We start from the raw sequence: 21,885 nt of genomic DNA on the forward strand, positions 1-21,885 counted from the left end.
AATATAATCAAAATTTAGTAGGGTATGTTCAAGTGTATGTATTAGATAGGGTTTTTACAGTGATAAAACTATGCCCAGATCCGAGCCGTACACAGTTGTCACTAATCAGTTTTTACATTTAAATTAAGCGACATTGGAAGTCAGTTCTATTATCGTATCAAGGGTTCGGCTGCTACCTGTGGCTAGTGGCTCCCTATTAACTAAGACACAGACTATATTCATCGCCACAGGAAGTTCTGTTCCGGTAGACAGCTGAGAATTAAAATCAATCAATCAATCAAGCCTGGAAGCCACAAGTTCCAAAACCACAACTGCCAACAGATGTTATCACTCTCCAGAGAAGATGAGAAAGACTTACTAACCCAGAGCCAGTGAACACCTGCCCAAACCATCAACTACCGGGTTTTTCTGGGAGCTCACGGGACATCATCTCCCTGACAGGCACAGCACCAGAACAAACTCCACAGGTTCCTGGAAGGCGGGGAACCACAGGGTGCAGAGCGTGCAGGACCGAGGCCGGGGATGCCCCGGAGTCGCTGCAGCTCGGCGAACATCCAGGTCGGGCGCGCACACAGTCGCGCGCCTCCGGAGGCAGGTGGGCGGGGCCTTGACGCACGCACCTCGTGACCCAACTCGGGGCCTGCGCCGGCCGAAGCCGGAAGCGGCTGCTGTCGGAAGCACCGGGCGAGCGATCTGGCTGCCGGCCGGCCCCGGGGATGGCTGGGGACGCGGAGCTGGCGCGGCGCGGTGGGTGGCCGTGGCGGTGGCTGCCGGCGTTGCTGCTGCTGCAACTGCTGCGGTGGAGGTGCGCCCTGGGCGCGCTCCCCTTCACCAGCAGTCGGCACCCAGGCTTTGCGGACCTGCTGTCGGAGCAGCAGCTGCTGGAGGTGCAGGACTTGACCCTGTCTCTGCTGCAGGGCGGAGGTCTGGGGCCGCTGTCACTGCTACCTCCCGACCTGCCGGATCTGGAGCCTGAATGCCGGGAGCTGCTGATGGACTTCGCCAATAGCAGCGCCGAGCTGACCGCCTGTATGGTGCGCAGCGCTCGGCCCGTGCGCCTCTGCCAGACCTGCTACCCGCTCTTCCAACAGGTCGCAATCAAGATGGACAACATCAGCCGAAACGTCGGGGTGGGTAGAGGAGTAGCCTGTGGAGTGGGAGCTGGGAAAGTAAGGAAAAGACTGGGCGGTCTGTGGAGTTGGGGTATCAGAAACATGCGAGCGGCATCGGGGCTTGAGGCTTAGAACGCTGCCTCCCTGGATGCTGTAAGCCGGCATCTTCTTGGGACAGGTTTGCTGGAACATTGCTGCGAACATACCCAGAGCCACCAGTTTATAGCAGTGTGACCTTGGTTGGTTTTTTTTTGTTTGTTTGTTTGTTTTTTTACACTATGGTTTCCTCCTCTATAAAATGAAAATATTCCAGTTGTTTCATGTTGCGTTATGGGGATTTGCCACAGTAAGGCAATCTGAAGCCTGCTGGCCAGGAGTCCGGTTTCATTCTGTTTATCAGCTTGTACTCTGGGCAAGTTAGTGACACTCTCTGCTTGTTTTCTCATCCGTAAAGCGGGGATAAAGAGAGATCACACAAAGCTGACACACAGGAATAGCTCGTGGTCGGTGGGAGTTGAAATTTTAGGACGGTCTGCCTTCTCTTCTTGGTAACTCAAGAGCTTTCTTGGTCGCTTGGAAAGTAATGCGAAGGACTTAATGAAGGCGAAGAAAAAGAGGAAGACACCGTCTTTGCGTCTTTGTCTCTAAGCACTGTGTAAACTAGGAAAGGATTAGAGGACTGTGAGAGTCACAGGATTGCCTGGTGAAGGAAAAACAAGGACACCAGGATTGGGGGTGGAAACGGTTCTTTGAACTGAGGGGCCAAGTAGTCCCATGAAAACTGTGGTTTATAAGTGGTTACAGCTTTATAAGTTGTAATTGACCGGACTAAATAGAAACGTGGCTATAGATGTTCTTTAATCTAGCCTAATGTCACTAAACTTTTTTTTTTTTTTTTTTTTTTTTTGTAAATGGGGTGGTTCATTTCCATTAAGGAAAACCAGAGTCACTCTGTGCAAAGAGCTGACTTTCCAGGCAGTTTAAATAGGCGTGCACGCAGTATTTTCCTGATTTGCTCCTTTCTCTATGACATTTAAGTTCCTGCCCTGTGCAGCCTTACTTTTCTTTTTTTTTTTTTTTTGCCGGAGCTGGGGACCGAACCCAGGGCCTTGCGCTTGCTAGGCAAACGCTCTACCACTGAGCTAAATCCCCAACTCCTAGGGAGCCTTTTCAATCTATTTTAATTTAATTATTGTATTTATTTGTGAGGAAGTTTCTTGTCTCCCTGACTGGCCTTGAACTCACCATGTAGCAGAGGATTACTTGATCCTCCTGCTTTCCCCTCGCAGGTGCCTAGATTACAGACCTGTGGCACCAAGCCTGCTGGGAAAGAAACCCAAGGCTTGTCCATGATAGGCCAGCTTTCTACTAATAGAGCCCCAACCCTGTTTTTATTTTTAAATTATTAAGAAAGTAACCAAGTAACAGTCTGGCATCTGCTCAAATAGTTGTGGTTTGTCCTTTCCTCCAAGTTCCTCTCCACTACTCTATTGACACCTCCAACTATCTATGACACTCCCTCCTCTGTTGTCCCCTCCCACCATCTATGACCCCCCTCTGTTGTCCCCTCCCACAATCTGTGGCACCCTCCCTCTCTGTTATCCCCTCCCACCACTATGACCACCCCTCTGCTGTACCCTCCCACCATCTATGACCACTGTCCCCTCTCTCACCATCTATGACCCCCCCTCTCTGTTATCCCCTCCCACCATCACCATCTATTGTCCCCTCCCAGCCCCTTTCCCTCTGTTGTCCCTCCCACCATCTATGACCCCACCTCTGTTGTCCCCTCCACCACCATCTCCCCCTCCTCCTCTGTTGACCCCTTACCACTATGACCCCCCCCCTTGTTGTCCCTCCCACCTTCTCTGACACTCGCCCTCTCTTGTCCCCTCCCAACATCTATGACCACCCCTCTGTTGTCCCCTCCCACCATCTATGACCCTCACCCCTCTGTTGTCCCCTCCCACCATCTATGACCCTCACCCCTCTGTTGTCCCTCCCACCATCTATGACCCCACCCCCCCTGTTGTCCCCTCCACCATCTATGACCCTCCTCTGTTAGTCCCCTCCCACCATCTATAACCCCCCTCTGTTGTCCCCTCCTACCACTATGACACCCTCCCTCTCTGTTGTCCCCACCACTATGACCCCCTCCCCCTCTGTTATCCCCTCCCACCACTTATGACCCTGTTGTTCCCTTCGAAAGATCCTATGAACCCTCTCTGTCCCTCCCACCCTATGACCATCTGTTGTCCCCTCCTACCACTATGACACCTCCCTCTCTGTTGTCCCCTCCCACCATCCATCTCTGTTGTCCCCTCCCACCATGACCCCCTCTCTGTTGTCCCCCCACCATCTATGACCCCCCTCTCTGTTGTCCCTCCCACCATCTATGACCCCTCCTGTTGTCCCTCCCACCATCTATGACCCTCCCCTCTGTTGTCCTCTCCTACCCCATGACACCTCCCTGTTGTCCCCTCCCACCACTATGGTCCCCTCCCCCTCTGTTATCCCTTCCCACCACCTATGACTCCCTTTTTCCCTCTGTTGTCCCTCCCACCACTATGACCCCCTTCCCCCTATTGTCCCCCTCCTCCCCTCCCCCTGTTGTCCCCTCCCACCATCTATGACCTTTCCCCCATCTGTTGTCTCCTCCCACCATCTATGACCCTTCACCCCCTCTGTTGTCCCCTCCCACCATCTATGACACCCTGTTCCCCCTCCCCCCCATGGCTTGTCCCCTGTTGTCCCCCCCTCTGTGACCCCCACCCCCAGTGTTACCCTTGTACTCACATCATATGTGGTCTGTTACCCTACCCCCTCCCTTTAGCTTCTTTTTGTACCCCATAGTATGGGCTCCTTCCTGATTCCTGATTTCCTGGCCTCTGGTCAACACTCCCTCCACGCTAACACACAGATGTAAACATGAAAGGCTAGGCATGCATGGGAGAGAACATGTGTCATTTCACTTTAATACCTGATTTTTCAGTTCCATCAATTTTTCTGCAAATTTCATAATTTCCAGCTGCCTTTTCTTTAACAACAACAAAAAAAAACTTAAATAACAAGGCTTCTCATGGGCGAGATGCCCTTGAACAATGCTAACCTTGAGTGTTTGAGGCTGTGGATGTATGTAGATGCTGTGGAATTATGAGGCTTAAATAAAAAATAAAAAAGATCCCAGTGGGCGAGAGATGGCTCAGGGGTTAAGAGCAATGGCTGCTCCTGCAGAGGGCGCTGCTTCCATTCCCAGCACCCACGTGGTGCCTCACAACCTTCCAGGGCTTCTGACGCCCTCTCCTGATCTCTGCAGGCACTGTATATAATAGTGAGCATGAATGCTTGCAGGCAACACTTATATACATCAAACAAAATAAACAAATCTGAACAAATGAAAGCGAACCCCAAGCTCTAGTAATTAGAACCATGGGCATCAACCAATAGCCAGGCCCGGTAACCCGAGTTCAGGCCCATAACCCACAAGGTGGGAGGGAAGAACCTGCTCCCTTAAAGCTGCCCTCTGGGTCCCAGCTGTGTACCCTCCTGCCTACAAAGTCATGGATACTGTGTCACAGAAAGAGCGGGTGGGGATGCAGAGCCGTGAACCCTGTCAGAGCAGACTGCACAGGAAAGAGGGGAGACTGAGGACAAGGGCAGACAGGTTAGGTGGGTCAGAAGCTGCTGAGGGAGTTGGAAGTGTGACTGTCAACATTCGCACTAGGGTAAGACACAAGGGGCTCTGATGGCAGACCCCAGGGTTAGAGTGGGTTCAACAGCAAAGGAAGAAAACGGGTGGGAAGAGCGGCCCTGAAAGAGAAATAGTCAGTACACGGTTGTGATGCTAATGCGGGGCTTAGGAGCCATTTCCTTTCTGTGTCTTTACCCCTCCCCTCATCCCCATCTGTCCTTCCTTCTTCTGAGGTCCTACGGAGGGAGACAGGAAACGCACTAAAATATTTTGTTTGTATGTAATATATATGTATCCCCCCCCGTGTGTGTATGTGTGCATGTGTATGTGTGTGTATGTGTATGTATGGGTGTATATGTGTGTGTATGTGTGTGTATGGGTGTATATTTGTGTGTATGTATATGTATGGGTATATATGTGGTGTGTATGTGTGCATGTATGTATTTGTGTGAATGTATGACTGTGTGGAGTATGTATTTGTATTATGTGTGTATATATGTGTGGTATATGTGTACATGAATGAATGTGTGTGTGGTGTGGATTTGTGTATAAGTGTGTATGTGTATATATGTGTGTATGTGTATATGTGTTTTTATGTGTGTGTATGTGTGTGTATGCATGTGTGTGTATATATGTGTGTGTGTATGTGTGTCTGTGGTGTGTGTGTGTGTGTGTGTGTGTGTGTGTGTGTGTGTGTGTGTGTGTGTGTGTGTGTTCTGTCATCCGTGTTGATCTTGAGCTGCTTGGCCCAAGTGATTCTCCTGTGTCAGCATCCGGCATCCTTAGGAGCTTGGACCACAAGCATGCCCTTCACTCTGCTAAGCACTAATGGAGAGTCTCCTGCAGGGAGGGTAAAGGAACACCTTGCAGAGGTGAACACAGTAGGCTAGGAGTTAGGAGAGGGGGAGTCGATAAGACCTAGAGCATCCACAAAGTGGGGGCTCTTTCTCCTCTGTGGCGGAGAGGCAGGCAAGTTTTCTTTGCCACATAGGAGGCAGGCCCTTCTCTCGAGTAAGGATGGGTCCTGTCATCTGCACAGCAGGGAATGCAGAGATTCAGAATGGCTATAAAGTAAGGTATGGAGTTGGGGGTTATAGATTAATTGTAAAAAAAAAAAAAGTCTCCCCTCCCCCCTCTGTCTGTGTGTGTGTGTGTGTGTGTGTGTGTGTGTGGTGTGTGTGTGTGTGGTGTGTGTGTGTGTGTGTGTGTGTGTGTGTGTGTGTGTGTGTGTGTGTGTGTGTGGTGTGTGTGTATGTGGTGTGTGTGTATGTGTGGGTGTGTGTATGTGTGTGGTGTGTGTGTGTGTGTGTGGGGTGTTTGTGGGTTTTGTGTGTGTGTGTGTGGGGTGTGTGTGTGTGTGTGGTGTATGTGTGTGGGGTGTGTGTAGGGTGTGTGGGGTGTTGTACAGTGTGTCCGTGTATGTGTGTGTGTGTGAATGTGTGTGTGTTGTGTGTGTGTGTGTTGTGTTGATGGCCTCATCCATCTTCTTAGGTGCAGCTGTGATGACAGTGAGTCGTTACCTTCCTGATGTCTAGTCTTCTGCCCAGATGGTATGACTGTGACAGATCAGCACAGTAATATCTTAAAATATAAATAAGGACCAGTAAGTTTGGACCATTGTGCTATGTGTTGAGACTATAAAGACCATGTGATGTTTCTGTCCTACAGGAATTGATTTCCAGACGGAAACCCTAGATTCACACAGGGAGATACCATGCTTTAAGAGACTGAGCCTAACAGAGGTTGAGGACCCTACTCGAGGTCACTCAGTAGGAGAAGCAGGCTGTCCGTTCAGAAGGGCGACACTACCTATTTTATAGAGCTGGGAGGAAGAGTGGTGTGATACTCTGGGACCACTCCCCGGGCCAAGCAAATTCAAAACACTACAGCACGTTTCACACAAAACACTTTTATAGGGTGAGTGTGATGGTTTGTTTATGCTCAGCCCAGGGAGTAGCACTATTGGGAGGTGTGGCCTTGTTTGAGTAGGTGTGGCCTTGTTTGAGTAGGTGTGGCCTTGTTTGAGTAGGTGTGGCCTTGTTGGAGTAGGTGTGGCCTTGTTGGAGTAGATGTGTCACTGTGGGTGTGGCTTTAAGATCCTCATCCTAGCTGCCTGGAAGTCAATATTCTCCTGGCAGTCTTCAGATGAAGATGTAGAACTCTCAGTTCCTCCTGCACCATGCCTGCCTGGGATGCTGCCATGCTCCCACCTTGATGATAGTGGACTGAACCTCTGAACCTGTAAGCCAGCCCCAATTAAATGTTGTTCTTTTAAGAGTTGCCTAGGTCATGGTGTCTGCTCACAGCAGTAAAGCCCTGACTGAGGCAGTGGGTGTTTTGCCTGTATGTATGACTCTGTACTGCTTACAAGTCCTGGTGCCCATGGAGAGCAGAAGATACCAAATCCCCTAGAACTGGAGTGACAGTCTGTTGTATATCACCATGTGGGTGCTGGGAACCAAGCCCTTGGAGGCACAGCAGATGCTAAGCCTCTCTCCAGCCCTGGGAACATACTTTTCTTTTGCTTGACCCTTAAGGACTTTCCCTACCTCATGCCAACATATCCACAGTGACGCTGGGTTCTGATCGTACCTGCTGCTTCCCAACAGCGCCCGCACGCCACACGTCAACACCACTTTCACCCTGTGGTCGCTTTATGCCGTCTTAGAGTTCTCTTTCCTTACCCAGTACGGAGCTTAGTTCAAATTCTGGATTCTCCATGAACTCTCTCCAACTTTCTCCCGCTTGCTTCGTTTGTGTGTTCCTCAACCGAACCGTGTCACAGCTGGCGACAGTACAGGATTTTTACAAGTTGCACCTGCCTGTTGAGTTAGAGAGAGGCGTATTTATCTCTGTAGATAGGGTGTGCCTATGTGGGTACCCATGTCATGGGACACGCATGTACGAGGAAAGAGGACATCTTGTGGGACACAGTTCGGTGTTTTCACCATGAGGCTTAGGGCTTGGACCCTGCCTGTTAGGTTTGAGGGCACTGCCTTTTCCACAGGGCCATCTCATCGACCCCGTAGTGATTTTTAAGTGGCCAAGCAGCTACGTGCCCACATCCACTCAAACAGACTCTCCCAGCGCACTTGGGGTCGGCAGCAAGGCGGATGGATGGAATACCACTTCTCAGTGACTGTGCCGGGCACTGTGATCCCAGGAGAGCGTGTGTTCTTTCGTTTACTGTAGGAAGTGTAGGGCCCACGGTTACGGAATTGAGCCCCAGTTTAGGAGTTAGGTCAGCTCCCAAGACTATCACGTCATGACCTAGGCTCGTCCCTGGGCAAGCTCCAGTAAGGACTCAATAAAGGAGACGGATATGGGAATGCATTCTTATAACCCCAGGACCTGGGAGGTTGAGCGAAGAGGATCCCAAGTTTGAAGTTAGCCAGAGATTGTCTCAAAGGAAAAACCGCAAGGTTGAAGAAGCAGCCGGAGGTTTGCATGCTGGCTGAGCGCACGTGCGGTCCCCAGGACCACATAAGTAACAGGACCAAGGAATAAAGAGGGGTGGGACGAATGGCTTAGTGGGGAAGAGGACCTGCTGTACAGGCATAAAGTTCGACTTCTCAGCATCCATGCAAAACAGTGGGCGTGACCGCATGCACCCGGAACCCAGGCATAGGGAGTAGAGGTGGGAAACTGGCTGGGGCTGCTGGCTGCCATTCACCTGCCAAAGATTAGTACTAGGCTTAGTGAGAGACGTTAACTCAGAGAATAAGGCATAGAGCCATAGAGCAGTGGACCTGATGCCCGCTGGCCTCTGCAGACAGCTGCCTATGCTCAGGTAACTGCACATCACTCTCTGTCTCTGTCTCTGTCTCTTGCTCACACACACACACACACACACACACATACACACACACACAATTCACATCTATACATACATATACGCAACAACAGAGAACTTGTATTTATTCTTATTCCTCTGAAACAGTTCCAGGAAAGGAACTCAGAAATGTTTTATTGGAGTAGGGTGGGTGCTGTCCCTGACTCTGTTGCCTGTTTGTGGATCCTGTTCTCCTAACTGGGCCACCTTGTCTAGGTTAGTGCGATGCCAGGAACCTACACAGCGGGGAGAGAACTGACTCTCTCTCTCTCTCTCTCTCTCTCTCTCTCTCTCTCTCTCTCTCTCACACACACACACACACACACACACACACACAAACACACACAGTATTTAAGAAAACAAGAGACAAAAGCAAGCGCTCTCTTAGATGCATCTCGTTAGTGAGATGTGCACAGGCCATGAGTCCCCAGATGAATCCGTGTGACATTCTCGTCGCTCCGCACGGCTGGTTAGTTCTCTCCCCACTGTTCCCATGGTCTCTCTCAGCCCATGGTGTCATTCCCCGCCTCTGTGTTTGCAGGCAGGTCCTTGAAGCACAGTATAGATGGCTTCTCTGACACTTCCCAGTCCTCGAAACACCAGCATTCTTGTACTGCCTGCAAACAGGAGTTAAGTGGCTTTGAAAGAAGGAAGGGCCCAGGACTCGGGGCCCTGCTTATGGCAGCAGGGATAGGAAGTAGATGAGGTTCAAGATGTCAGGATCTCAGGTTTTTAGTTTGCATAGCATGAGTTTCTTTCATGATTAAATGGTCTTTGGAAGACATGTTTTTCTATTTGAATACAAACTCTTGGGTTTATGTGGAAGAATTACTGAATTTTCTCGCAGAAAAGATTCTGGACCAAAAATTACCCAAAGATGAAGCCAAAGGTTTGGGAACATTTACAAACAGATTAAAAGTATTATATAAATAATATATTTACTGTACAAAAGTTTCGACAGCGAAAGAGAAGCAAAAGTGAAGATAAAATTTGTCATGCTCCCCATCATCTAGAAATAACCATTGCTACATTTTGTCACCCGCATTCTGGAAGTTTTCCCGTGCATACAAAATGAGAGATTGCGACACACTCACTAGTTGGAATTAAGAAGTTGAAGTTGACCACAGAAACAGTCAAGAAGCAAAGATGGGGCTGGAGAGACGGCTCGGCTGTTAAGCTATTCCTTCACCCGGAGCCCTGCAGGGATGCATGTTAGATAGATACTTGTCTTCCTGACATTTTTATTATTATTGCTGTTACTACCAGATCATATCAGGCAAAATCTCTAATGGTTTCTTATAAATATCTTAACTGTTTTATGGCTTTCGTGGGCTACAATTTTCCTGGAAAGTCTGAATCCTCGGATTGTATCTTCCTTTGTTGTTGCTGTTGCAGAACGCCTCTGAGAGCCAGCACTGTGCCGGAAGTCTCCTGATGGCGGACAGAATGCAGATAGTTGTGATGGTCTCCGAGTTCTTCAACAGCACGTGGAAGGAGGCGAACTGTGCAAGTGAGTCTCTGTGCTTGTGCCCGCTCGGCTGATGTGGTTCAGTAACAGACGTCCTTAGATTTGATTTCGGTGAACTTTAAAATGGCCGAAACCACATTGGTCACTGAGTTTGAGCTGTGTGTTAGTCATTGTCACCTGGGTGACTCCTGCCAGCCGGAAATGTGTAGCAGATCACAGAGCTCTGAGGTCAGGGGGGCATTTGCTGGATGTCAGCTGTGGGGCAGTTAACTTTGTCGAACGGAACTTTAGTTTCCTCATCTCTATGTTGGGGAAAATAGCAGAACCTGTAATAACTGTTTAACATGATAATTATGATATTTCTAATTGAGGAGATGGGGAGGGGATAAGAGGGAGAGGAGGGGCGGAGGGAGAAGGCGTGAGTGGAAGGGGAGGGACAGGAGGAGAGGGGGAAGAGGAGGTAGAGGGAGGGGGGAGGTGGGGGGGAGAGAGGGAGGAGAGAGGGAGGGGAAGAGGAAGAAGGGGGGAAGGGGAAGAGGAGAGGGGAAGGGGGAAGAGGGGAGGGGGAAGAAGGGGATGGGGAGGAGGAGGAGGGAGATGGGAGAGGAAGATGGGAGAGGGAGGGGGGGAGGGGAGAGGAGGAAGGGGGGGGGGAAGGGGAGGTGGAAAGAGGAGAGAGAGGGGGAGGGGGAAGAGGGGGAAGGGAAGAAGGGGATGGGGAAAGGAAGGGGGAAGGAGGGGGAGAGGGAGAGGTGGGGGGAGAGAGGGAGGGGGGAGGGAGGGGAAGAAGGAAGTGGGGGAGGGGTGGGGGAGGGAGAGATAGGAGAGGAAGATAGGAGAGGGAGGGGGAGGGGAAAAGAGAGGGGGAAGGGAAAGGAGGAGAGGGAGGGGAAGGAGAGGGGAGAGGGGAAAGGGGAGGGGGAAGAGGGGGTGGGGGAGGGGGAGGGGCTCTGCCAGCTTTGCAGATCAGATGGTCTTGTGTAATAGTAACACATATTTGAAGTATCCTTTGGAAAGACTTACACTATTTTTTTTTTTTTTTTTGGTTCTTTTTTTTGGAGCTGGGGACCGCCCCAGGGCCTTGCGCTTCCTAGGCAAGCGCTCTACCACTGAGCTAAATCCCCACCCCCGACTTACACTATTATTTCACCTTAAATCTCCCTCAGCATCAACCGTGTCCTTATGCCCATACCTTCCACTGTCTACAGCTCAGGGAGAAAGATATCACTACAAATATAACTCAGAGAAGTAAATAACAACATTACAGGGTCTCAGAAGGAGAGATCAGCCAGCAGCGTCCTTTGAACTGAGGCTTCATGGCTGGCATGGTTCCACTGGGTGGAGCTGAGGTGAAAGACAGGGCAGAAAGAGAGACAGAGGGGCAGAGGCACAGAGCGTGAGGGTAAAGTGGGGATTTTAGGGTCCTGGAAACCCTCAGGGAAATGAAGTCAGATGAGGAAGGTAGAACTTTGATGAGTACGAGCCAATATCGCCGTACTTCTTGGGATGTCAGCATGATATTAAGAGAGGGTTTTATGATTCCTTGGGCTTTAAAAATACATGTGCAAAGTTAAAGGCAGCAAGGAGCAGCAAAGGTATTAGCCATCTCTCATTGCTGTGACAAAGCGTGACAGAAACAAGTGGCAACCAGAAAGGTTTACCTTAGCTCATAGTTGCAGAGAGGTTGTGTCCATGAAGAGGGTCCATTGTGGACAGGGAAGAAGTAGTGTGAGTGGCTTTGTCTGTGGAGCCAGAATGTGAAGTGGTAGTCATCACATGACTGCACACATGTCCTATTACTGCAAACATGTCTCACATGACTGCAGACATGTCATGCTAGTGCAGATGTATCATTACATGACTACAGACATGTCATGTTAGTACAGACATGTTATGTGATAACAGACATCATCACATGATTACAGACATATCATGTAACTGCAGACATGTCATATCAGTGTAGACATGTTATCATGTGACTGCAGACATGTCATGCTAGTGCAGACATGTTATGTGATGACAGACATCACATGATTACAGACATATGTAACTGCAGACATGTTATGTCAGTGTAGACATGTTATCATGTGACTGCAGACTTGTCATGTTAGTACAGACATGTTATGTGATGACAGACATTATCACATGATTACAGACATATCATGTAACTGCAGACATGTCATATCAGTGTAGACATGTTATGTGACTGCAGACATGTCATCATGTGACTGCAGACATGTCATTGCTAGTACAGATGTGTCATCACATGACTGCACACATGTCCTAATACTGCAAACATGTCATCACATGACTACAGACATGTCTTGTTAGTACAGACATGTTATGTGATGACAGACATCATCACATGATTACAGACATATCATGTAACTGCAGACATGTCATATCAGTGTAGACATGTTATCATGTGACTGCAGACATGTCATCATGTGACTGCAGACATGTCATCATGTGACTGCAGACGTGTCATTATGCAGACATGTCATCCCATGATTGCAGAGGACTATACTGGACCCAGAGAACCAGGTTCAGCTGTAACCTTCAAAGGTCGGCACCTACTTCTGTCAGCCAGGCCCCACCTCTTAAAGGTGCCATGATCCCCAAACTTTACTTTTTTTTGAGTGAAAATTCCTTTTGTAAATATGATTGAAGTGAGTTTTGGGAACACAAAAAAATATTTTTCAGCATTAGAAAATATCCAGGGAACAAGTGTTCGCATGAGCTTGTATAAGAGGAATACTTTAGATTTGAACCTATAACAGCCGGTTCAATTTTTTTTTTTTTTGATTTATTCTTTTTGAGACAGATTCTCACTATGTAACCTTGGCTGGCTTGGAATTCACTGTAGACCAGGCTGGCCTCTGCCTCCCAAGTTCTGAATTACACCATGCTTGCCTAAAATTTTTGTTGTTTTCTTTGGCTTTTTTGAGACAGGATCTTGCTACATACCCTAGACTGGTCTTGAATTTGATGTGTAGCCCAGGCTGTCCTCAAAGTCAGTGTCCTCCTGTTTCAGCCATCAGGGGACTAGAATTAACGTAACAGCATGCGTCACTGTACCCAACTAGAAAACAAAACAAGAAACAAGAAACACACCCAAAACCCCACTCAGCATTTAACTTGCTTAACTCCAGGTCTTCCCCGCTGCCAGTCCACCATGCTGCAATGGCAGTTGTCTCCTCGTTCGTATCTTCTAGTTCCTTCTGGAAATTGGGAAGATGGCTTAGCTGACAGAACCATTCTTTTCTTTGTTGTGTGGGGTCTTTTTGTTGTTGCTGCTGTTTTGTGTGTGACATTTTGTATGTAGGTCAGGCTGGCCTTGAGCTTCGTATGTGTCTAGGGACGACCTGATCCCCACTCATCCCACAGGCGATGCAGCACCAGGCTATCATTAGCAATGGCTGCGTGTGGCTGGTGGCCTGGGGCTCCCAGCCTCCTGATTGATTGGATTATAGGCATTTGTCATATCTCAGCGGCTCCACACTGCCCCCAAGGACTCTCTGAGCCCGTGGCAATCTCTCTACCCATCTAGTTCCCAGGACAGGTTGTTACCATGCCAGACGTACACATCCCAATTCTGTGGTGGGCCAGTGCGTCCTGCCACCATACACTCTCTTGAACTCAATTAAGTCGCCACACGAAAGAACACATCACACAATATCTGATCCAATTGATAAGCTGTAATTTGCCCACCTAGACAGCACGAAACCCTGTAGCCACTCATCCCTTAAGAATGGTCATAACAACCTGTAACTACACGTAGAGAGGAATCTTAACATTTCCCCGACATGTTCTCTCAGCTCCTTCCTCCTCGCTCTCCTCCTCTCTGCCTCTCTCTCCCTTGTGAAACCTCTGTTCCCTCCTCCCTTCCTTCTCATCCAATGACAGGCCTCCTTTTTATCTTGTCTGCCTTCACCTGCATAATGACATCAACCTACAGAGTGCTTGCCTAACATTCACGAAGACCCGGACTCTGTCTCCAGCCCCATGTAAACTGAACATGGTGACATACGTGTACAGTCCCAGCACATGGGAGTAGAGATAGGAAGATCAGAAGATCAAGGTCATCCTGGGCTACACAGAGAGTTTAATCAAGGCCAGCCTGGGCTACAGGAGAGTTTAATTAAGGAGCTATACAGAGAATTTAATCAAGGCCAGCCTGGGCTACATGAGAGGTCTCAAAACAGTGAGCAAACAAACAAGCAAATGAACAGAACAACGTAGGAGGCTGGGGGATGGCTCAGTGGGTGCTTACTGCGCAAAGATGAGGAGCAGAGCTCCAGCCACCAGGCTCTCTGGCTCTGTGCACTGGGAGGCAGGGATAGCAGGATCCTAGGATGCAAGAACCAGCCAGGCCAGCCAGTCAGCCAGCTCTGGGGCTCGTGGGAAAGACCGTTTCAACAAAGAGGGTAGAGAGTGGTAGAAGACACCACATGCACACACCTGAACACACGTGCACACGTGCACATGTGTACACAGAACACTAGGATGGTTTTTAAATGGGACTCCTCTTAAAAATTATTTTTATTTTATGTATATGAGTTTTTGCCTGCACATACGCACATACACCACATCTCCCACTGCGCCTGATGCCTTAGGAGGCCAGAAGAAGGCATAGCTCTCCTGGGACTAGAGTTACAGATGGCTGTAAGCCACCAGGTGAGCGCCGGGACTTAATGGCAGGTCCTCTGGAAGGAACAGCCACCAGTGTTGTTCTCCTCCTCCTCCTCTTCCTCCTCCTCCTCCTCTTCTCCTTGTCCTTCTCCTCTTCCTCCTCCTCTTCCTCCTTCTCCTTTCTTTTTCTCCTTCTCCTCTTCCTCCTCTCCTCTTCTCTCCTCCTCCTCCTCCTCCTCCTCCTCCTCCTCCTCCTCCTCCTCCTCCTCCTTGTCCTCCTCCTCCTCCTCCTCTTCTTCCTCCTCCTCCTCCTCTTCTCCTCCTCCTCCTCCTCCTCTTCCTCCTCCTCCTTTTCCTCCTCCTTCTTCCTTCTAAGGTTTATTTATTTATTTTATTCATATGAGTACACTGTAGCTATCTTCAGACACACCAGAAAAGGACATCGGATCCCATTACAGATGGTTGTGAGCCACCATGTGGTTGCTAGGAATTGAACTCATGACCTCTAGAAGAGCAGTCAGTGCTCTTAACCGCTGAGTCATCTCTTTAGCTCGAAGCCAGTGTTCTTACCAGCTGAATCTCCAGTTCCTAAATGGGATGTAAAACAATTTGAATTTTTTGAGACAGTGTTTCACGTAGTCCACTGCCTGGAGTCAAACTCTCCATGTATTCCCAGCTGGCCTTGAACTTCTGGTCTTCCCGTCCCACCTCCCTGGGCCTGGAATTGTAGTTGTGTCCACTTTTGTTGTCTGAGCCATTGTATCTTGAAAGCATCGCTTTGACTGCTCTTCTGAGGAACGGACCACTAAACTGTTAGACAAGAGTTGTTCAAGAGATTACCATCTCCTAATTAGAATCAATTAACAAGCCGGACAAAAGAGCAAAAAGTTCGGATGTGTTTTTGGGAGGGGGTAGGTCAGCTTTGGGGACAGAAAAGGATGCCTTCAGTCTCTTTGGTTCTGACCTTCATTCAGAGGAGGTAAATTCACCTGCTTTGGACTTTCTGCATTTAATTCCCACTCAAAACTCTCTACAAAACCTAGAAGCGCCCAGAATGTTCCAATTATGACATTTTTATGTTAGATGAAGTCAGAGGGACCAAATGCTTTCTTTCCCAAGATTCTGCACTAAAAAACATGATTTCCTTCACTGTTTTAATCTTATTTTAAATAGGATTCATTGTTTTAATCATGATTTCTGTGTTGGATTTTTAAATGGAATTAAAAGAGTTTTAAGAGACTGAACTCATTAAATTTCACTCTTCTGTTTTGGTTTATTCAATAATAGAATTCTCTTCTTCTTCTTCTTCTTCTTCTTCTTCTTCTTCTTCTTCTTCTTCTTCTTCTTCTTCTTCTTCTTCTTCTTTCTTCCTCCTCCTCCTCCTCCTCCTCCTCCTCCTCCTCCTCCTCCTCTCTGTCTCTCTCTTGTGTTATCTATGTGGCGAGGGACTCATTTGTCTGATTTTAAACATAGTTTTTGTATTTCTAAACTCAATTACCACAGTCTCACTGTTAATTCTTATTTTCTGAAGCGTGCTCAGCTTTTCGGAAAGTGGTGATCTTTGTACTCCGTGAGGTTAGTTCTCTTGTTATGTGGGCCCCTGGGAATCCACCTCAGGTCTGCAGGCTTAGAGGCTGGAACCCTTCCCCTCTCAGCCGTGCCACAAGCCTCTGGGAGTGTACGCTTTCTCTCTAGACAACCCGTAACTGTAGTGTGTGTCTCAGGCTGGCCCTGGGTTGGGCTCACAAACCTCCTGTCTCAGCCTCCCAGGCATAACTTGTATCCTCCTACCTTAGATGGGCTCACAGGGGTGCTGTAAAACAAGTGAGTTATTCCTGTCCCCGTGTAGCTTCTAAATGAACGAGACTTAGACTGTGATTTATGTATTTGGCTTTGCACAACTACTGGGGGATTCCCCCTAATCTATATTTCTATTCTCTAGACTGTTCCTTCCCAACTCTGCTCCCCAGACACTTGTGTTGGCGTCTTCCCAGGTCATTTCTACTCCGCCAGCCTCTTCTCAGGGCCCATTTCACGTGGGCATGTGCTCCTGGTTTATCTTGTCTAACAGAGACCTCCTGTTCCCTGTCTCCTCCCTCCCTTTCTCTCTGTGCCTGCCCCTCCCCCCCACCTATAACCCCAGTAACTCAAACTCTACCTCTCTCTTCTCCCCAGTAATTGGCTGTAGCCATTTTTATTTCACTAATAGTTTTAAATTGGGGAGCAAGGTTTGCACTTGGTAAAGATGAGGGTCAGTTTGTTGGAGACAACCAGATCCTGGGGGGAGGCAGCATTTGAATCCATAGCGACACCAGACACAACCGGATGTGACAATATAAAACTCATTTTTAAAGCAGCAGGGATGGCTCTCTTGCTCTTCCCTTCTTGCTCCCGCTCTGTCCTCTCACCCCTCCCCCCCCACTCCCTTCTCCCCCTTCTCCACTCAGTCTCTACTCTGTCTCTGTCTCTGTCTCTCTCTGTCTCCCTCTCTCTGTTTCTTTGACTCTGCCTCTGTCTATCTCTGTCTCTCTGTCTCTCTCTGCCTCTGTCTCTCTGTCTCTCTGTCTCTGTCTGTCTGTCTCTGTCTCTCTCTGTCTCTGTCTCTCTGTCTCTCTCTGTCTCTGTCTCTCTGTCTCTGTCTCTCTGTCTCTGTCTCTCTGTCTCTCTCTGTCTCTCTGTCTCTGTCTCTATCTCTCTTTCTTTTACCCTCTCAACTTCCCTCTTCGTGCCCTAAATAAATTCTATTCTATACTAAAACAAACAACCAAGCCCCCCAGCAGGGATGGGCTGAAGAGGCAGCTCAGAGGTTAAGAGCATTTGCTGCTCTCGCAGAGGACCCAGGTCCAGTTCCCGGTGTCCACACAGCAGCTTTGAACGGCTCTTATTCCAGTCCCAGGGCATCTGGCGCCATCTTCTGGCCTCAGAGGGTGCCAGGTCTACACGCAGTGCCCTCATACGCATAAAAATAAAAATGAGTCTTTTAAAAAAAGAGCAGAGGGGCTGCAAAGACAGCCTGGCAGTTAAGTTCCTGGGTTCAGTTCTCAGGACCAGGGTTTGGTTCCCAGCACTCACAGCAGCTCACAGATTATCTGTGACAACAATTCCACGAATTCTCACACCCTCTTCTAACCCCTTCGGGTACCAGGCATGTAATGTAAGTAAGTAATACTCATGTATGTAAGTAAATCTTTTTAAAATGCGTTTTAAACCACTAGAGAGCGTGAACAGAGTCCTAATAGATGCCACACCTCTAAGGATGTTCACTGGACTCGGTGGTACACGCTGTAATCCCAGCACTCAGGAAGGAGAGGCAGGACAGGGAGAAGTCTGGGTGCAGACCCTAGAGTACTCAGTGATAGGGTGCTTTTGGAGAGAGTTGGGGTTTGCAATGTACTAGGGATTAGACTTGGGATCTTATGCCTGACATGCAAAGGTTCTTCTTTTTTTTTTTTTTTTCCAGAGCTGAGGACCAACCCAGGGCCTTGTGCTTGCTAGGCAGGCGCTCTACCACTGAGCTAAATCCCCAACCCGATAGGGTGCTTTTACATAGGGGACCAGGGTTCAGTCCTCAGCCCTGGGAGGTCGGGAAGGAAGACAGGAAGGCACACAATTCTGTCGTAATTTAGTCGGTTTCCGTGTGAGGGCTTGGCTGGAATCCTTAGCGCCCTGAGAACGCCTCTTGAGCTGATGCCGGAGTCCTCATGGAGACAGAAGCTGTGCTAATCTGCCCTTGATGAGGCTCCATTGATTGTCTGAGATGAGGCAGAAGCACAATGACCACTTCACTTAGTGCGTAGGGAGAGCTTCGTCGTCCCCACCTTCCCTGGCTCACTAATTTCTACGGCGTACAGCTTCTCACTGTGCATAACCTTCTGCTCCCGGTTCCCGGCAATGGCTAGAGGGGGTTTACTAGAGTTCCTTTGTGGAGTATCAGAAAGTCAGGGTTCTTCTAATAATGAAGATGCGTTTAACCCCACCGTGTAAGTGAGCCCCTTTGTGCTTTGTGATGTCACCGCCTAACAGTTACTGCAAAAAAAACCATACTGTGCCAGCACAGCACTTAATCAGACCGCCAGTCTGCAGTGGCTTTTCACTTAATTCCCCAATTATTTTAAGAGGAACGGAAAACAGCAGTAAAATAGAAGACATTACGTCCTTTTGTTCCTCAGATCGGCCTTCTTCATAAACCATTTTTATAAAGAAGTTGTTTATTTGTGTATCTCGTAGAAGAAATTGCCAGAGCTCTCCAGAACAGCATGCTCTGTGCTGCTGCTCCCTAGTACCCAGGGGGGCGGCGCCTGCCATCTTTGGCTGTGTCTGCATGACAGGACTCACTGTGACTCTGGTGTCCACCTGCCTCGGGGAAACTGTGCTTCTAGCACTCCTCTGTAAGACAGCAATGCCCAAGCTAAAGACCCGTATCTTAACTGAACGTTCCCTGTCTATAATTGTGCTTGTTTTCATTTATGTCTGCTCTACCTGACCCAGGAGCCAAGGTGTTAATAAAATAGCACGAAAGGTGAGCTTATATTATTACTTAAAAGATCTTAGTAAACCAGGCGGCGGCGGCGGCACACGCCTTTAATCCCAGCGCTGGGGAAGAAAAGCAAGTCCGGATCTCTAAATTCAAGGCCAGCCTGGTCCACAGAGTGAGTTCCAGGACAGCCAGGGCTACACAGAAAACCCCATCTCGACCACAAACAAGCAACAAAGGGTTTTAGTATGTGGACTTTGTGGATACTGACATATGGAATAATTTGTGTTTAATTAGTAAAAAAGAATTGCGTGCTTAAGGAAATACATTTGCCATTTCGGGGCCTTACTGACTTGTATGTGAGTCTCGGTGTCCCCTTCTTTCTCTCGCTTAGTTTGTTCATAAGGCTGCAGAAACTATGGATTCCCGGGGTCACAGAGGCCAAGCATCTGGGAGAAGCTTCGCCAAGAAGGCCTCCATCCATGTTCACTGGTGCAGAGGGGGTCCTGCCCAAGCTGTGTGTGTGTGTGTGTGTGTGTGTGTGTGTGTGTGTGTGTGTGTGTTATCTGTCTATCTACGTGTCTGTATGTATGTGAATGTGTGTATGTGTTTGTATGTGCATATGTATGTGTTGTGTGTATGTGTGTGTTTGTATGTATTGTATGTGTATGTGTTTGTATATTTATGTGTGTATATGTGTATGTTGTCTATATGCATGTGTGCATATGTGTGTATGTGTCTGTCTGTCTATGTGTCTGTATGTGTGTTTGTATTTGTATGTGTGTGTTTATGTGTCTGTCTATGTGTATGTGTGTATGTGTCTATATGTATGTGTTGTGTGTATGTGTCTATATGTATGTGTTGTGTGTATGTGTGTGTGTTTGTATATTTATGTGTTTATGTGTGTGTATGTGTATATTGTCTGTGTGCATGTGTGTATATGTGTGTACGTGACTGTTTGTCCATCTGTCTGTCTGCCTGTGAGTCCACCGAAGTCTAGCTGGCTTTTGGAGTGTGGTTTTATAATTCATCCAGTGCCCAAGTTTACACACAGAAGTTAAAGTGCTCGTTGCCCTGCCCTGTTACCCAGGATTAGGTTTCATCTTTCTGATCAGGTGGCAGTGACTTCCTGAATCACTGGTGGTGTTAGGTTCGTCCCAGAGAGGAGCCGCAGCACGCAGTCGTCCACTCTTGAGTATCGAAATTGTTAATTGTTTAACAGAGTCTAGGAGTGTGTTTGTACCTGTATGTTTGTGTGTGTGTCTGTATGTGTAATATATATATATATGTGTGTGTGTGTGTATATGTGTGTTTATGTGTCTGTATGTATGTGTATGTATATGTGTGCATGTATTTGTATGTGCATATATATGTGTTGTGTGTTTGTATGTATGTGTCTGTATGCATGTGTATATATGTTTGTATCTGTATATGTGTCTGTATGTGCATATGTATGTGTTTGTATGTATGTAAGTGTATGTATGTGTATGTGTTTGTATGTGCATATGTATGTGTTGTGTGTTTGTGTGTGTTTGTATGTATGTGTATGTGTATGCTTATGTGTGTTTATGTGTCTATGTGTATATTGTCTGTATGCATGTGTGTATATGTATGTGTGTGTTTGTATGTGTGTACATATGTGGTGTGTGTTTGTATGTGTGTATGTATGTGTATGTATGTGTGTGTTACTCACCTTGCAGTGTCTGAGAGTGCTGGCCCAACAGCCATACTGATTATAAATAATTCCAGCCTTTTATGTATCAGTTGTGTGACTTTGGACTTGTGTGATCTTGGGCAGGCTCTTTCATTTCTCTATCCTGTTCCTTATTCCTAAATTTTATTTAAAATTTTTAACTATTTGCTAGGTGTGGTGACACAGGCCTTTAATCCCAGCGCTTGGGAGGCAGAGGCAGGTGTGGAGCTCTATAAATCTGTAAGCAAGGCTGGACTACATAACGTTTGTTTCCTTGTTTTCACAGATTGCCTAACAAAAAACAGTGAGGATCTGTCAAATAACACCCAGGACTTCCTCAATCTGTTTAACAAGACTTTGGCCTGCTTTGAGCATAACCTGCAGGTCAGTTATATAGATTTACCGAGAGTGAATAATGTGTAATTCTGACTTTTTACAGGTTTTTGGGTTTTTTTTCCCCTCCTCATAAAGGAATTAGTAAACCTTTATTTCTACTCTTAGAATCTTAGATTTTTTTTTCCACTTGAAAATATCAGAACTTCAGCTCAGAACCAAGTGTGGCAGCAGGTGCCCTGTACTGGGCAGAGGCCACGAATCTCTGAGAGCTCAAGGCTGCTGATCCACAAAGCCAATTCCTGGCCAGCCAGGGCTACACAGTGAGACTGTGGGAGTGGGGGAAGGGAGGAGTGGGGGGAGAGGGAGAAGGAAGGAAGGAGGGAAGGAGGGAAGGGAGGAAGGAAGGAAGGAAGGAAGGAAGAAAGGAAGGAAGGAAGGAAGGAAGGGGTTGAGTCTTGGAGGGATGGCTCAGTGTGTGGTAGGTAGCACATGCCTTTAATCCCAGCACTTAAGAGGCAGAGGCAGGCAGATCTCTGTGATTTTAAGGTCAGTCTTCTCTCCACCACAAGTTCCAGGCCAGCCATAGAGAGACCCTGTCTCAAAAAAAAAACCAAAACCAAAACCAACGACAAACAAGAATAGAGTAG

General features: G+C 48.0%; 1 protein-coding gene across 1 annotated transcript in view; it reads left to right on the forward strand.

The window, feature by feature from the left end:
- The first annotated feature begins 648 nt into the window (after positions 1–648).
- The window catches only part of Ostm1 (osteoclastogenesis associated transmembrane protein 1), a 30,744-nt gene continuing 9,507 nt past the window's right edge, over positions 649–21,885 (forward strand). Inside the window, exons 1-3 of the mRNA XM_032888786.1 lie at positions 649–1,130; positions 10,031–10,145; positions 21,189–21,286. Of these exons, the coding sequence (XP_032744677.1) occupies positions 717–1,130; positions 10,031–10,145; positions 21,189–21,286 (627 nt within the window). The 5' untranslated portion in view covers positions 649–716. The remainder of the gene's footprint in view (positions 1,131–10,030; positions 10,146–21,188; positions 21,287–21,885) is intronic.

Source organism: Rattus rattus, chromosome 18 (assembly GCF_011064425.1).
Source record: "Rattus rattus isolate New Zealand chromosome 18, Rrattus_CSIRO_v1, whole genome shotgun sequence".
Lineage (NCBI taxonomy): Eukaryota > Metazoa > Chordata > Mammalia > Rodentia > Muridae > Rattus > Rattus rattus.